This window comes from Xenopus laevis, chromosome 1L (assembly GCF_017654675.1).
Source record: "Xenopus laevis strain J_2021 chromosome 1L, Xenopus_laevis_v10.1, whole genome shotgun sequence".
NCBI lineage: Eukaryota > Metazoa > Chordata > Amphibia > Anura > Pipidae > Xenopus > Xenopus laevis.
In genome coordinates, this window is record NC_054371.1 from 104870411 (window position 1) to 104888494 (window position 18084).

At 40.0% G+C, this 18084-nt stretch overlaps 1 protein-coding gene across 1 annotated transcript in view; it reads left to right on the forward strand.

Moving 5' to 3' along the window:
• Window positions 1-1075: 1075 nt before the first annotated feature.
• Window positions 1076-18084, forward strand: part of lpl.L (lipoprotein lipase L homeolog) — a 28878-nt gene continuing 11869 nt past the window's right edge. Inside the window, exons 1-4 of the mRNA XM_018254339.2 lie at window positions 1076-1340; window positions 7129-7304; window positions 9294-9473; window positions 10975-11086. Coding sequence (XP_018109828.1) covers window positions 1244-1340; window positions 7129-7304; window positions 9294-9473; window positions 10975-11086 — 565 coding nt within the window. The 5' untranslated portion in view covers window positions 1076-1243. The remainder of the gene's footprint in view (window positions 1341-7128; window positions 7305-9293; window positions 9474-10974; window positions 11087-18084) is intronic.

Sequence of the window (18084 nt, forward strand, 5' to 3'; positions counted from 1 at the left end):
GCCTGACGCATTGGGCATCAGCCCTATTTAGTTTACAATGAAGCCCCTTGTTTCCCCCTTCTTCATTTGTACAATCAAAAAAAACAAAATCACAGGATTGCCACGTGCCAAGTGACTGTAAAGATACAAGGTAAAGGTATTATACTGTAAATGCATTACATAGCTACTTTTAGGGGGCTATTTATCAAAGTCCGATTTTATATCAACATTTTCTGCTACAAACTCCGATCAAATCCACTCAGGTTTTTTTACGCTTATTTATTTATTACATTTTCCTGAAAATTAGCTTTGAGGGAAAAAAAAATCAGATTTTCACGTATTTTTCTGATTTTTCACTCGAAAACTTCAATAACTTCGGGGTAATGAATGAAATGCATGAAACCCAGCGCACATCAAAAAATCATTGAGACTTCTCCCATTGACTTTTATGCAACCTCGACAGGCCTGAGATGCCGGATTTTCTGATTCTGACTTTTCCATCCTTGGGGTTTAATAAATTATCCTCTCTTATTTTTTTAAAAGTCCGATTATAAAAAAAAAATCAAAAAATTTCCGGGATTTTTGAATTTGGAGTTTATTAAATAACCCCCTTAGAGTAGGAAGTATTTGGCATTTAATCTGGCCCCCAAACTTTGGGTACATTGTGCAACACTTGCTTAATATTCTTAACATCATGCCAGCAAAGCGTAACATAATATGTCCAAGCTGAAGCCCAGCCAACAGCTGAAGGGATCATGGGAGTTGTAGTTTATTTTTCAGGTTGGGGCTACATTAACCAGAGCCCCCTTTCTCTAATGTCTGCCCTGCTTATTAGAATGTGTAACTTCAAACAAATCAGATAAAACATTTTGCAACAGAAAAATAGCTCACAGTTTTTATAGCACTACAAAACTGAACTTCTCTAACAAAAGTCTTATGTTTTAAGTTGATAATAGTCCACTACATCTTATATTACAAAAATGTGTTTAATTGTGTGGTTTTTCATCATATTCCTAGAATTATTGCTTTGGACTGAACTTTTGGAACCTCCTTCTTGTGGGAGGTAAGAATTTGCATATCAATCACAACATAAGGAGACTACAGGAGGCAGAGCAGACTTTTTCTGTGCCAGGGAAATACTTTCATTCAGTGCACTCTTGTTTCTGTAGCATTAATCAAAGAGTGCTTTCCCAAGTTGAACAGTTAGGGAAATCTAGAGAACAGGACCATTGTCATTCAAATTCAAGTGAACTTTGGAAAAAACATGAGCAGTGGGGAATTCCTTACACTGTTTTTGTGGATACACTGGCTGCTGACCTGCTGCAGCGGAGCTTTAGCAACTACTGAACCATCTAAAACAAGTAAGTTTCATTGTGCACATTTTTCATTTGTTATGTAGTTAGATCCTTATTGTGGGTTTAATGCACCTTTGAAACTATATTGTAATAAATTATTCTCACAGATTCTCAGTTAAAACAGCATTTTAAAGTTTAACTGCAATCCAGTTTGGTTGTACGGAAGTGAATTGTGTGCATATTTTAGAGAAGACAGCAGAGATTTTCTTTTGAAACATGAGCTCTAACAGAGCCTTTTCTTTTCCCTTACATGTTTTATTGGCAGTAACTGGAAAAAAAAAGTGCGGAGCTGCAGAACTCATACTATTGAAGTTTTTCCTTTTTAATATCATGGGAAGCTTTGACAGCCCAAGCCTTTCTGGGACATGACTCAGTAGCTGCAAGCAGTTTACATGTCTTTTCTTGAAAGAACAGAGAGGGAGACTTTATAGGAATATTTAACTCGGATTGTTGTATGTATGTATATCTATATTTAGCAGTAGTAGTATAGAACAAAGTTAGGGCAAATGCATAAACTGAACAGCACAGATCAAGAAATATTACTGGAATGCAGTGTAGGGAAATGTGCCTTGTGTAGACTGGTGGGGGGGGGAGTCACATGTGCTTGGGAGGATTTTTGCCAATGAATGAAATTGCTCTGATTCGCTCTAACAAACTGCATTATATAACCGCTGTGCTCAATTCATTTATATATTTGAATGCAAGTTATATTCAAACGCAAACATTTTTCAAGGATGGGTTGCAACTTTATGTAGGGGGCAACCATTACATGCAAACAACTGAAACTTGTGAGTAAACAATAGAAGCAAACAAAAAGTTCTGTGTGCTGTTGCACCTGTATTTATAGAGCCATGCATGCAACTTCTGTGTGGGCTGCCTTTTTAGACACTGGAGTTGGATTGACCGATCATTACCTCTCTACAGCCTAGAAGTAAGAGAAAGATTTTAACCTGCCAGAAGGTCATTGTGGCTCCACCTACATCACCCACCCCCTTTTTGGACATTCTGATTGGCTCTCTGAATCATCAGCCTGTGGGCTGGTTACAAAAAAAATAAAAAGCAGCAGAAAGCTTGTTACTGTTGGCAGCTTTTGTGACATTTGTAAAATTGTTCAGTTTGAAATCATGCCCAGTACTATTGCCTCGGGACTGTTTATCTTTGACATGAGTTTTCACAGGTTCATATTTCATACCCTTTGTATTTATGCGGGTGTATACAGTCGTTTTCTTTTAACGTTTATTGATTTTCTGTTCACCCGCTAGATTAATATGATTATTAGGAAACGTTCACTTTAGTCAAATACAGCAGGTATTACAAATATTACTGCTTTTATTTTTTCTGTATCTTAGCACGTGTTTATATATTGTTTGTATACTGATATAAAAACGTGTAAGCAAATAATGAATAAATACTTTTCAAGATCCATACAATAAGGGAAGGATATTTAATTCAAATTTTTTTTGTGTTGAATGAAAAGAAAATACTGTTTTATTTTATGGGACTGATTTACTAACATTAGGATTTCTTTTTTTTTACAAATCCTGTTTTTTTAAATTTTTCTGTAACTCTACAAATTTGAGATTTGTAAAGTGTAAAAACTCCAATACAAAACTTCTCCAAGTAAAAACAGTCAAAGTCCCATAAAAATCAATGGGAGCTGTGCTAATTCTATTAGACTTTTCTTTTTAACCATTCATTAGAGGTCATTGGATTTTTTCACTAGTAATTGTCCAAAACACTCAAATTTTTAGAGTTTGTAGAGATATTTTTTGTGCGTTGTAAAGTGTTTTTTTCTGTTCATACTTTTTATATTCAGATCTTTTAATAACTTTCATGGCATCTATGATTTTAGAGATATAGTTAAATTGTGGTTTTAAAAAGCTGTAATACCACAACATTTTCTACCTTTGATAAATGGGCCTCTGTTTCAGACTATGAAAGCATAATTATTATATGCTAAGTGAATTATTGCTTTTCTTTCTATTGCACAAAACATAATAGAAGAGGACAAGTAAAGTTTATTCTGTGGCACCCCCCCAGTAACCATAGATACTATTCCTTGAGTGGCATGCTAGCACCTGTGCTCATGCCCTAGTCACCCTCTCTTGTTTCTGGACACTGCACATGCACAGTAGAGTAAATATTGGAACTTTAACTGTAATATTGCAGTTTTTACTAAACTGCGCATGCACACTTCACAGGGTAGTACAGAGGATCTCTGTGACATAAGGAGTGATGGTGCCATGCCACTCAAAGAATAGTATGCACTTTTCAGTGAACAGGAGCAGGGCCCAGGGTCTAGATTAAAGATTATACTCACAGGAGGGTGCCCATATTTACACTCTGCAGTAGACCTTGATGCTTTACTTACTTACTTACTTTAACCTTATAATACTTTTTTACTAACTGTTCTGTACTACTGTACAATAAGTTAGGAATAATATAAAATATAATTATATAAAAAGTTCATAATGATCAGTGTTTGTATTATATTATATACAGTAATTAAGATAATAATAATAATAGGGGCTACTTGCAGAGTGATAAATGTGGTTTAGCTCCCAGATGGTAAAAAAAATGCTTTGTATTTGAATTTACAAGTACAAGCGTATTCTCATTTCTTCAAACCTCTGCTCAAATCCAGTTTAGTAAGTTTATCCTTAAAGGCAGTCATTAAAATGAATCACACCAGAGCAGGTATAGGATCCCTTATCTGGAAAGCCATTATCCAAAGAGCTCAGAATTATGGAAAGATCATCGCCCATAGAGTTCATTTTAAGCAAATCATTTAAAATTTTTATAATTTCCTTTTTCTTTAGCAGTTCCATGGTGGTAACTAAGCTTCATTAAGCCATATTGGAAGCAATACAATCATATTGGATTTATTTCTTATTAGGCTTAAGGTATGGTGACACAAATTACAGAAACATCTCTTAACGAGAAACCCTCCAGGTGCCACACAGATCACATACCTGTATCTTATTTATATATACAGATATAGGAACTATATAGAGAACATTTTAGAGAACATTTTAAATATAAATACATACATGGATACTTTTGTCCCCTATTCATTAACATTCTAAAAATTGCAAAACCACATCAAGCAGCTATAAAATTACCATTAACATTATCTTGAGTAAGAACTTGACAAATAGAATGTTGTTAAATTTCCTTATTCTAAATATATGTGGGTTCTGATTGAGGGGCCGATCTGCATATTTAAAATGTATTTTATTTGAGCACACAGATGCTTGACTTCCTTGGACAGATGTTTTAAGTTTAATGTAAGCATATGGTAAGAAAAAATCATTAGACAGAAGAGCTTTTGTGTTCTTAGAGTTTTCACTTTCCACTTGGCAATTTTTTTGATAACATCAGCAGTTGATTCCTGTGACTACACTACTGTGAACTAATGTTACCAGTGGTTCTTGGAAATTGACCTCTGTTGGGAACTACCCAGCCAAGTTAAATACTAAGAGAATGCATGTCTTTTGGAAACATTCTGCTTGCCTGCAATAATCAGGCAGCTCCGTGTAGAGCAAGGTTGGCCATATTGATAGCTATATGTTTTGGATATATGTACCTTTACATACAGAATAGACTTACTGTATATCAATAATATATCATTAACATTAATAGGGTCTGTATAATTTTCAGCACAGTTTGTATTTCCTCTGTAAAATAAATGGTGTATTCATTGAAACTGTGTATTTCTCCTTGCATGTTATTTTATGCAATCCATCACAATCCCTGCAATTATCAATTGAAAATAACCATTTTTTTTATACAGGTGTGTTTCAAACCACCTGATCCATGTCATTTATATTACTATTTTATGCCACCTCAAGCACAGCATAATCCATTCAAGTAAACAGGAAAAATTCAGATGGCAAGAATATTCTAGAGTAAAAAGCAGTGTACCAAAAGGCATAAGATGTGGAGATGTTTAACTTAAACATTGACCTCTTGGTGTTCCCACTTCAGATAAAGCTATAGTTAAATACCCCACATCATAACTAGTGCCATGAAAAGACATGCAAGAAATTTACTAACAATTTGGAACTGCAACTCAAACTCCTGAATTTTAGCTACATCAGAAAATTCATTAATAGGGAGGAAGGGAGAGAGTTCCATGCTTTTAAACAATGTTATGCCTTGAAATGTTTATATATCTTATATTTTAATCCAGAAATAGTGTCCATTTCTTTATGTATCTACAGTAGGCATTATCAACTCAACTATGAGATGTTATATAATGTCACTTTTATCATTAAGCTGGCAGGAGTCTTTTAGTCATTTAAACTGCTAGTAAGGAAGCTCTTACTAGTTTAATGTAGTTAGGAAAATCCTTATCCTATGGAAAGTAATCATCTGAAACTCTATACAGAGTGTCCAGCATTATTTTGTGTTATGCAAGCATTTTAAATTTATCTGTGTTACAAATGATCCTTAAAATAGCAGGACAACATATTTTGGTAGCAGTGTCCATTTAATTTGAAGGCTTTAATTGAAAGAGTCCTTTATATAGTAGGTGGGGGTTCATTTTTATATTGTAAAGTTTTACATTGTACTGAACATACTGTTCAAACAAAATCTGTTTCATAAATAGCCAAAAGATAAAAATGAATACTCTTTATAGGCTACTTGTATAAGAAATGCATGTAGTTATTGCTAGATTACAGGGAGCATGTATGAGTCACATGTACTTGCTGTATAACCTATGTGAGCTCTGTACACAAACATTTTACTGTTGGATTTATGAATTATATAAGCATGAAGTCTAGCATCTGCACATTGTATAGATGGTATTCTGTAGTCTTTGGATATGGATTCTCTTAAAATCCTAGTCCTACACAATATGGGTCCAAGGCGCAAATACTAAATTGCAGTGCTTTCTTTATAAGGTTTCAGTAGAAGGTACCTGCGATCTTGCACACATTCTTTGATGGTCCAGAATTGAAAATAAAAACTTTTAACTCATGAATGGAGTATACTGTCCATTTATTGAGAAAAGTCTGTTCAAATTGAACGCATGTTGGCCACTCTGGGATATGCACCTCTAATTCACAGGCCCAGATTTGTGGCAAGGCCACAAAGACCTGGACCTAGGGTGGCACAGATGAAGGGGTGGCATGCCGCCCAGCCACACATGGGGAACGGGCTCTAGGAGCACAGTTCACTGCAAGTGATTGCGCTTGTGCGTTGTGGGCAGTGACTTTGGGAGGGTGGACACCTGGCTGTGCATCCCGCCCCCATGCGTGCACGCAATTCTGAGTGGCATGGGAGCGCAGGTGCAAGCAGGCAGTGAATGCTGCTGGCCTCAGGCCACCGGCAGACTAGATTCGGTTTCAAGAAAATGTATATAATGTATTCCATGGTGGAAAAACGTGGAATACAATCTTACATGGATCCAGTATTAGCAGATAACTAAACCAGTAGCAGAAGCCCTGGTTTGTTAAAGTCAACTATTATAGAGCAGGGATAAAGTCAAACAGTACAGGCTCAGTTTTAACTGGCGCTGACATGTCATGCAGAAACCCAAGCTTGTATTACCTGTAGAAAATGAAAAGTTTTCATCTGCTGACTGGTTATTTTGTTCTTGCTGTCTGCAAACTGAAATTTCTAATGGCCAGACAGCAAGAGTAGGGAAAACTTAGGCAACAACAGCTGTGTTATATTAACTAATGTACTCGTGTCCACTTGGATCATGTGACCTAATCACATACGTTTCTTCAGACATTTTATATATGTTAGTGAAACCATATTTCCTTTCTGTTTAATAATCACATAGGTCCAACTACCTTAAAGAAAACGGATTTTAACAATATTGAGAGCAAATTTTCCCTAAGGACCTCAGAAGAACCTGATGATGACACCTGTTATCTAGTACCTGGCCAAGAACACACTGTTGATCAATGTAACTTCAACCACACAAGCAAAACATTTGTTGTAATCCATGGATGGACGGTAATTTTTTTATTTATCTCTTGGGCAGAAGGTGCAGTCCTCCTTTCAGTTGTGCATCATACACTATCAGAAAACTGAGCTCTAATATTAAAAATGGGAACACAAATGAAAAAGTATTTCATTATCTATATGTGTGCTGTCTCATTTTGTTTCATGTCACTGAAATGTGATTTTATCTGTAAAAAAACTTTGAGATCTCATTTGTTACACCAGTTTGAGGTGACAAATAGTGACACAATACAACTCCAATTTCATAATTCAGGGCACAAATGATCAACACATCCCAAGCCTGGACATGTCAAACTGCAAAATGGCTCCAATATATATATATATATATATATATATATATATATATATATATATATATATATATATATATATATATATATATATATATATATATATATATATATATATTTATATACACCGTATATTTGCAATGGATTTACAGTAACATTTGAAACTACTTCGCCCTCCTACACTCACAGGTTTATGATGGGGGTTGGGGGAGGTAAGCAACAATCATATTGTGGGGGAACAAGGGTCTGGACTAGGAGAATGAGACAGAGATACTATGTACCTACCCCCCCCCCACTTGTGTTCTAGACAAGTGCCTAGATTGCTTAGAATTACACGTTCTGTCATTATGTAAAAAAAAATTTTGGGTGGTCATCTTTCATATATTAGTCTTTATTGTGCGCACTAAACAATTGCAGAGCTGTACAGTACATAGACTCATTCAAGGACATCACGTCCCTGCTTTGTAGAGCTTGCAATGCACAGTGTAATGCCTGAAGTACAGAGAAGATTAAATTACTTGCTCAAGGCCATAAAGAACCAATGTAACAATCAATAGGAGAGTCTTACCACTGAAGACATTTAAGCTAAGTGACAAGCAGAAAATTTTTACATCAAATGTTTATGTCATCAAATTACAAATTTTCTGTCCCTTTAACACACACTTCCCAATATATTGTAATGGAAGTTTAGTAGGTTGGCATTGCATTCTTTTGCTAGCATATATAATAAAATCACATTTTCATGTAAAGTAAGGATAAAGATCAGTGTGATAAATGTCAGACAAATTGCCATGGTAATTGTACAGAATTTATGAGCAATTACTTTAATGTTACTTAATTACAAACTGCATCTGCAAAAAAGATGTGCAGCACTGGTATTTTATAATGGGCAATTACTTTAATGTTACTTCATTACAAACAGGTTCTACCAAAAGGGATGTGCAAGGCTGCTATTTTATAACGTGAATGCTAGAAAAATTAATAATGGTTGAAGCATTTTTCTATGTGAGTTTGTTCTATAATACCCAGCTTTCCTACAGAGTATAATGGGAAACAGCTTATGGGAACTATGGTTATTTTGAACAAAATTATTATTATTGCTGTGAAATAATAAGCCTTATTTATCATCTAGACACTAGAACACACTTTAGGGAAAGTACAGTTATGTACATTGTAAAAAGCACTGAATCTCATTTTGCCATTATTATCTATTGGAATACAATCATGGTTCAGTAAATATATAAATGTTGCCTTGCTGGCAATAAAACTGATATTTTATTATTTAATATATTTAAAAAAACATGTGAATTACAATTTAACCTTATAATGCACATTTTATAATGATAAATTAACTTTTCTCAATTACATTTTAACTATTGTACATATGCAACACAGTGACAGCAGCAGAATGTGGTATGTGAGAAATTAGCAATAGTTTGATAAAAAGGAAAAAAATCCTGTAGCATAGTTTCATATGAAAATTAAGGTACACAAAAACCAGGAACTCACATTTGAAAATCCACATACAATGCACCTAGGTGCAATGCCTAATACAATTTACCAGTAGCCAACACAAATAAACCTGCAATCAAAGGTCTTATAAACTCTAAAGTAATGCTTTGTTGTAGAGAACCCCTCTACTACTGGAAAATGTGTGTTCTATACTAAATGTTTCAAATTTGTATTTTAGGTTACGGGCATGTTTGAGAGCTGGGTTCCCAAACTAGTAGATGCCTTGTACAAAAGAGAGCCAGATTCCAATGTTATTGTTGTTGACTGGTTAAATCGGGCCCAACAACACTACCCTGTTTCAGCAGAGTATACTCAGTTGGTTGGACAAGATGTTGCCAGTTTTATAGACTGGATGGATGTAAGTATGAAAACTAAAACAACTGAACGGTCTGTGTATATCTATATTAATATCTTTACATGTCTAGATACAATCATTTATTTTCAGTATCTCAAGCACTTGCACAATATGATTTTCATTCATTAACAACTATCTCCATAATATTACATATGGGGTTTATAGATATACAGCTCTAGACATGGGCCTGTATATTTAGCATTCAGCAAACCTAAAGTGCCAATAATGGTACATTTATAATTGTATAGGGCACCTTATAATTGTACTTGCACCATTTTAAAAACAAGTTCAAAGTGCAAGGCACAGTGTACAAAGCAAGGGAACACTATAGTTAACAGCACCTTTGAGTACAGATGCCTTAGAAATGACACACAAGGCACTTTGTAAATGACTGCATGTAAGGGGCAACCAAAAGGATGTCTTTGTATTGACCTTTACAAGGTTTACTCATATTGGACACCTTACAAGGCCATTCAAAGGCACAAATCTTGTTCCCCATAATGAAGGCACAAAGATTTGTACCTAACAGTGGGGCCTAAAACAGTGGGACCAAGGTGTATACAGGAAATAAAACATGACACTAAAATAAAAACATAAAGCCGTCTTTCATGGGATATGCCTATAAAATAATAAGCTTTAGGCCTGCAAGGCTCTTAAAGGGATACTGTTATGGGAAACATGTTTTTTTCAAAACACATCAGTTAATAGAGCTGCTCCAGCAGACTTCTGCACTGAAATCCATTTCTCAAAAGACCAAACAGATTTTTCAATTTTGACAAATCTGACATGGGGCTTGACATATTGTCAGTTTCCCAGCTGCCCCAGTCATGTGACTTGTGCAAGCACTTTAGGAAGGAACTACTTTCTGGCAGGCTGTTATTTCTCCTACTTAATGTTACTGAATCAGTCTCAGTGGGACTTGGCTTTTAGTATTGAGTGCTGTTCTTATATCTGCCAGGCAGCTGTTCTCTTGTGTTAGGGAGCTGCTCTCTGGTTACCTTCCTATTGTTCTGTTGTTAGGCTGCTGGGGGGAAAGGGGGTGGGGTAATATTACTCCAACTTGCAGTACAGCAGTAAAGAGTGACTGAAGTTTATCAGAGCACAAGTCACATGACTGGGGGCAGCTGGAAACTGACAATATGTGTAGCCCATGTCAGATTTCAAAATTAAATATAAAATGTGTTTGCTCTTTTGAAAAATGGATTTCAGTGCAGAATTCTGCTGGAGCAGCACTATTAATGGATGCGTTTTGAAAAAAACATGTTTTCCCATGACAGTATCCCTTTAATCTGGCACTAGTGGCACAGCAAGAATGATGGTTCATTGAGATGTTCTGTAGTATGTTTGTGGTATAATGTTATCTAACTGCCCATGATAATCAATACAAGTAATTACTGCCTAAGCATCAGTCACCTTCTGCTGGAGGAGATGCAGACAAGTTTTTGCTATTTTGTCCATGTAAAAAATGCAGATCAATGAATGAAAGAATGTGTTTCTTTAACAGGACGCAGTTCAATATCCAATAGATAATGTTCATATCCTGGGATACAGCCTTGGGGCTCACGCAGCCGGTGTTGCTGGAAGTCTGACCAATAAAAAAGTCAACAGGATAACTGGTGAGACACAATTTATCTAAAAAGAACCCAACAAATACCATTTCCTATAAAGTATAATGCATGGCATCTGCTTTGTTCAAATTGTTTTTAATGAATTCTTGAAGGAGAACTAAACCCAAAAAATGCCATATTTTATATACTGAACTTTTAGCATCTCAATAGCAGCAATGATCCGGGACTTCAAACTTGTCACAGGGGGTCACCATCTTGAAAAGTGTCTGCGACACTCACATGCTCAGTGGGCTCTGAGCAGCTGTTGAGAAGCTAAGCTTAGGAGTTGTCGCAAAATATCAAGAAGAAAATTAGGGTTGTTTGTAATATAACTGATGCTACAGGGCAGATTATTAAATTCTGATGCTAGTTCCACTGGTTTCTCTGCTGCATGTTGTAATTATCTCTATTAATTACTAATAAGCCTTATATTGTGACATTTATATTCTATGTGCACTGTATATTGTCAGTGGGTCACTAAGCTCAGTAACTGACAGCAGCACAGAGCATGTGCAGTGAATCAGCAGAAAAGAAGATGGGGAGTTACTGGGGCATCTTTGGAGACACAGATCTTTACTGCTAAAGGGCTGTGGTTTCCTTGGGCTGGTACAGAAGCTCAAAACATAATGTACAACGTTTATAGCCTACTTCTTATGTAGGCTTTAGTTCTCCTTTAAGTACTATATAAAGCAATTTAAATATTTCAGTTCATGGTAGAACTAGAATGCTAGACAGTAAGCAATAATATACACTAATCATACCATTGATGTTTTCTAGAAACTCTGAATGGTAAATGGTGTTGGGATTCTCTTCATTTAATGAACACCTTGGTCTAAGCAGTGTATAGAAGCTGAAGAATCAATGATTTTTAACTTTTTTGTTGCATTGGTATTTCTACCATACTTAAAAATATTCCCTGTACTTTCTCCAGGATTTAATAATGCCCACCCGGTAAACCCAATATTTTTTTCATAACAAAAGAGAATTATTTAAGGAAGTTACAATGTGCAGGTCAGCACAATAGCTTTAGAATGAACTTTTATAACTGCACTGACCCACCCTCAATGGTCATGCTAGAGGGGGTGGGCTTGGTCCAAACTATCCTACAAACAAACAGGGATGGTGTATGAGGGGTGGAAAAACAAATAACAACCATACATATTTATACATAAAACAACAGGCAAAACTTATGTTTTGCACAAGGCCTATTCATTGAACTCATATTGAAAGAGGGGGGATACTGTAAAATAGCTGAGCTAGAAAAGAGTTAATATCCCCAACCTAATCTTATACACTTCCAAGGTTGAGTTTTGTGTAAAGGTTGATAGATTCTTGTCTAAACATTGCTTCATGTTTAGGCACACAGTGTTAAGAAGCTAGTAATCAAAACCTGGAAATGCAAACTAAGTAACTTAAGGGTAAATGTCTAATCAAACAAATACAAGCACCTGTGATATTAGCTAAAGGTCTACGGACTGCAGTGCAGTAAAGCTATGAGGCAAACATTGTGTGCTCAATAAACCAACCCACTGACACACATAAAGGGACCCTGCAGGTTGCATGACCCATGCATAGCTTACCATGTGTACCCTTCACTTGATAATAAAACACTTGACACCACCTTATTTTGGAATAATACTGGCCACAGCTTTTATTGCTCACCAATATAACACAACATCCAATTCATATTTAATGTCAATAAGCAAATATAACATTTAACAATTTCTGATAACAGTACATAACTCATTTATTATCAAATTCCTAAACAACATGTACATATATATGTCCCAATATACAATATGGAGCCCCCTGTCAGCCTGCCGATCGTGCCAATGACCTTGCTGTTCTCTAACCGCAACCCATTAGCTCAGAGAACCAGCCACCCAATTGCCCCTTTGACTCCCAACCCGTCTGAGGCAATATTTTGCCACCAATCCACCAACTCGGGCCACCCACCTTAGGGGTTAAACCCTTGGCCAAACACCTGACTTCTCCTGGGACCTGCTCTCATCCCTCGGCAGACTGACAAGGGCTCCGCTACGGCATGCAGCAGGGGAAGCCTTCACTGCTGCATGCACCTCCACACAATCCGACCAAATGTAATGGCCTCCCTCATGTTAAAGGTGAACAAATCTGTGCCCACCTCATTCAAGTGGACACCATCCATACTGAAGTACAAACTCTGGTTGTCAAATTCTCTCTGTCTACTCACAACCCCCCCTTCTTCTTGTACAAACTTAGAAACCACTTTATTAGTTTTTATTCTTGCCCTGTCTCTGAATGGTGACAGCAATGTGTGACCGTGCTCCCCTCCACCTTTCCCTTGGTAATATTTCTGACCAAATCAAACAAACTCCTGGAAATACTGCCCATAACCTGCTGAAATCCCTCTTGATGGTTTAACTGCTTCATGGGACATATCGCCAAATCATTTCCCCCAGCGTGCAACATATAATGTTTGTGGGCCCTGACTCCCTGGCTTCCCTTATGATCAGTGGTAACATCTCATCCCATCGGAGGCCCCCAACACCCATCCACCTTACTGTTGCCTTTTCCTCCGTGAAACCTAGAAGTTACCCTTTTTCTCGCAGCTTCACCCGTTGCTCTGGAGCCTGCCCTGTAACAACGTCAACCAACCACCTCATGTTTCCCATAGCCCTCTACATACCCTCCGAGCCACCAGTTAACATTCGATTCTGCCAGGCCTGACATATGATTTAAACCAGTTTGACTCCCATCTGCAGATCTTACGAATCATCTCCTCTCCCAGGCCCCATCTGGCTGCCTCCGTTGCGGCCCCAAGGAGTGGCTCCCGTATACCTTTGCCGCTAATCCTAAAGTTGTCTTTGCTTTCTTGAACACTGCTATAAACTGATATCGTAACAGGCATGAGCCATCGCTATGTATCAAGAAAGTACCCCCTTTTTGTGGTCTTATCGCTGTATAGTCCCTGAAACACTGCACCGGGCAAGTGCGACATCCCACCACCTCAGCCAAAGTGATTTTTAGATCCAGTCCACCGTTGTCTGTCTTCGAATTCTTCACCTGAATGGTCAACCCTGACATCTTCGTACTTCACTCTCCCCCTTGCTGCTGTGTTGCTGCTGACCAACTCTCCTATCCTAAATGCTCCAAAAAATGCCCAGGAAAAAGCAACTCTGAACAGTCCTGCCTCAAATGTCGACCTAGCCACTTGTGGTAAAATCTCGAATAGTCCCTCTAGAATTTGTATAGTTATGGGGCGCCTCTGATCCAGTGTGGTTCTTTCCCTTTTGTATCCCTTAATGGCCTGTTTTACAATGAATTCCTTTGTGATGACTTTCCACCCCATTACCTTAAACAGGATTGCTAACGCCGCCATTTTTTTACCGATCCTGGTAACCGACATCCCTTCCTCAAAACTTTTTGCTAGCATCCATACTAGCATTCCCATTCTATCTACTTCTTCCTCCTCTGTCCCCAGCTCCGACTCTAACCAGAACCATTCCTCCCATGTCTTCTTGTACCTTGCCCATGTACTCAGGACCACTGACCATTCCACACAGTCCAGCATACCTAATATACGAGCTGCCATACGATGTCCGAGCAAGGAGTTCCCTGAGCGTCCGCCTCTGGTACCAGCTTCCGGAACCTGTCCCACTGAAATGAGACAATGCATCAGCGATATAAATTTCACACCCAGGTACATGCTTAGCTCTAAAAGCAATATTAAGTTGCAAACAACGCAACACCATATGCCTCAATAGCCCCAATATCGGGTGCGATCCGGATGTCAAATTGTTTATTGCCATGACTGTTGATATATTGTCTGAATGAAACACTACCATGTTATTAGCCAAAGGTTGCCCCCATATTTCCACCGCTACCATAATGGGAAACCATCTCCAATGAGGTTAGATTCACAGTCATTCGGGACGACACCCAATGCTCTGGCCAAGATGCCGCACACCACGCCCATTTGAAATATGCTCCAAAGCCAATTGCTCCGGACGTGTCTGTAAACAAATCAATGTCCCTGTTGGTCGACGGGTCCAATAGCCAATATGACCGACGTTATAGTCCTGCAAAAAAGTCTGCCTGACCTCTAAGTCTGCCTTATGCGCCTTGATAAGTCTGATAAAATGATGGGGGTGCTGTACCCCTGCAGTCGCCAGAGACAAACCCCTTGAGAAAACCCTTCCCATGGGAATGATCCTGCACATGAAGTTCAATTTTCCCAAAAGGGACTGCAGCTGGCGCAGCGCTAACTTTTTTGCTCCCCGGCATAACTGACCTCCACCTCAAACAGTCGTATTTTTTCACGGGGAATCCTGCATTCTTGGCGCCTGCTGTCTATCTCTATTCCTAGAAACTTAGGGCAAGTGGTGGGGCCCTCAGTCTTGTCCTATGCCAATGGCACCCTAAATTCGTGTGCAACCTCGTACAACCTTTGTAGTAATGTTTCACAAGGATTCGAATTACTGGGGCCCACTCAAAGAAAATCATCCAAATAGTGGATGATGGCATCCACCCCAGCTCTCTGCCGAACAACCCATTCAATGAACGTGCTTAATGCCTCAAAATAAGAACAGGATATTGAGCAACCCATAGGCATCCTGGTGTACCGGCAACAGCCTAAACGCTGATTCAACATCAGCTTTTGCAATCAAGGCTCGTTTTCCTGCCTCCCGAACCAGCTGCACTGCCTCATCGAAAGAAGTGTAACATACCCTGGCCAGCTCCTGTCAATCTCGTCATTTACGGAGCCGACCCTTCGGGTGCGATAAATGATGGATTAGTCTGAACTTTCCTGGCTCCTTTTTGGGCACTAAGTCCAATGAAGAGACTCTCAGACCCGCTAGTGGCGGTTCTTCAAATGGGCCGGCCATCCGTCCCAACCTCACCTCCTTTTCCAATTTCTCCAAAACTAGTGCCGGTTCCGCCATTGCCGACAATAAATTTCTAAGTGACGCACACCCTTCCCTCCCTTCCTTCCCCTGGATCCTGAAACCATATTGAAACCCCTCCCAGAGTAATAGCGCTTTGTCTTTCTTGGGGTATCTATTTAACCATGGGACCATCGCCCCGAGCTTCACTGGAGTCACCCCCTTTTCTGCTCCCTGCTCCTTTGGGTTTCTTAAAACACCTGCTAAAAGGGTGGTTTCCTGCACACCATGAGCATTCGTGGCGGAATCTGCATACCACATCCCACTTACACTGGCTGTTGTTGAACAGCCAGCATAATCCTTTTTTGTGTGCCCCAGCTGGACTAGAGCTGCGCCCGCCAGAGCCCCCTTGAAAGGGCTGCGTTGTTCCCTCGCCTGCTCCTCCATAACCCTGGTACCCCTTGTTGTTCATTAGTCGCATCCAGAGCCCGATATCTCTATGGTCTCAGTTCAAGTCTGTCCGGACCACCATGTGCTGATGAAATTGCTTGTCATAATGCAGCCACGCGTGCCCCCCATATACTCGATGGGCTTCCCAAATTCCGTCCAAGTAACAAAAAAGGGCCGAGCATACTTCGGGGTTCTTTTCGCCTACCACACTAGCAAAAATGGAAACTGCCTGTAACCAATTACCGAAACCAATGTCCTGGGGATCAACCTGAACCTGCGCCTCTCTTCATCCTCCTCTTTCCTATGCTCCTTCCCCTTTTCGTACCTATCTATCCCGAAACGCTCTAGTGGTAACATGTAAAATATCCACTTACTCCCGTTTCCAGATCTTCTCCCTCACTTCCTTTTTTAGGTGGGCCCCCAGAGGACCTTCATATGTGTTCCCTTTTGCCGAATCTGACAATTTCCGCTCCTTAGTTTTGTCCCCACTAGTTGCCTCCCCTTGCGTTCCCGCACTTACCACAGCTGTTGTGGCAGTGTCCCCAACCCCCATGGTGCTATTGCCTTTGTCCTCTCATTACTGGCCCTCCTTGTCCCTTCTGCCACTGTGAAAATATTTGCCTTCTGCTGACTCACCCCTCCCCCTTCGGTTGTGTTCACATGCCCTCCTTCATGCAGTTGTGTATTGAAAGCAGCCGTATTGTGTGTCAAACTAACAGTACCTGTCCTGCTCACTTCAGGCAGCGAGTCCTGAGACCTGTAAAGATACAAGCGGCGGAGGCACACTGCCGCCCGCCGGTTCCCTCAGTGCAGCTGCGGCTTCCCCACCCACTGCTGTCCCGCTTACTGTGGGCCACGCCCCCCATGGGGCGGTTGTTTCTCCCCCTTCCCTTTGTCCTGCTGCTATTGCTGGCCAACCGGCTTCTGATTCAGCCCCAAGGGCCCCCTTTGTGGGGTCCTCGCTCGTGCCTGGTCGTTCCCGCCACTGACCTGGGCTCTCAACTCCCCCCACACCACAGTCTCCCCGGAGGCGCAATGGCAGAGTTGCCCCCTGACCGCCGCTGCCTCTCTGTCCAGATCTCCCCACATGGTGCCAAAAACATCCCTCCTTCTCCCTGCAATTCACTGCCACCTGTTGCCTCTGCAGTCCCCTGCTTGGACGTGTCTGTGCTGCGGCTGGCGTGCTGGGTTGTGGTGATGGGGATCTCTCCTCCGACCGTCATTGCTTCTTCTTTGGGGGCCTTCCTTGTCAGGCCTTGGACTGGGTTCTCCCCTGCTGGCTGCCGCCACTCTCCTCCTTCTAGCGACTGGGGAGGAGCTTAGCCTGGTGGGTGCTCTGGCCCTCCTGGAACGCCTGGGGGTGATTTCTGCTGGCTTGGTTTCAGGGGCTTGTAACAATTGCCTGAGCCAGTCATCTCCCCGCTTCTGTGCCTCTGTCCACAATCTCTCAATCAATCCCTCCAACTCCGCCATATCAGCGCTGACTCAATTTCTCATTTTGGAGACAAAATGTGCTCCATAGCTCCTCCCCTCCCCTTACTATTCCCCCTCCCCTCTCTATTGTGCTGTGACCAGTCCTATCCAATCAGCTGCGCAGGGTCATGGCCGCCCCTCCTCTTATCCTTTAGTCTGCTCCATGACTCACATTCCCCAAATGACATCAATTAGTAATTCAAGGAAAATTGAATCTTG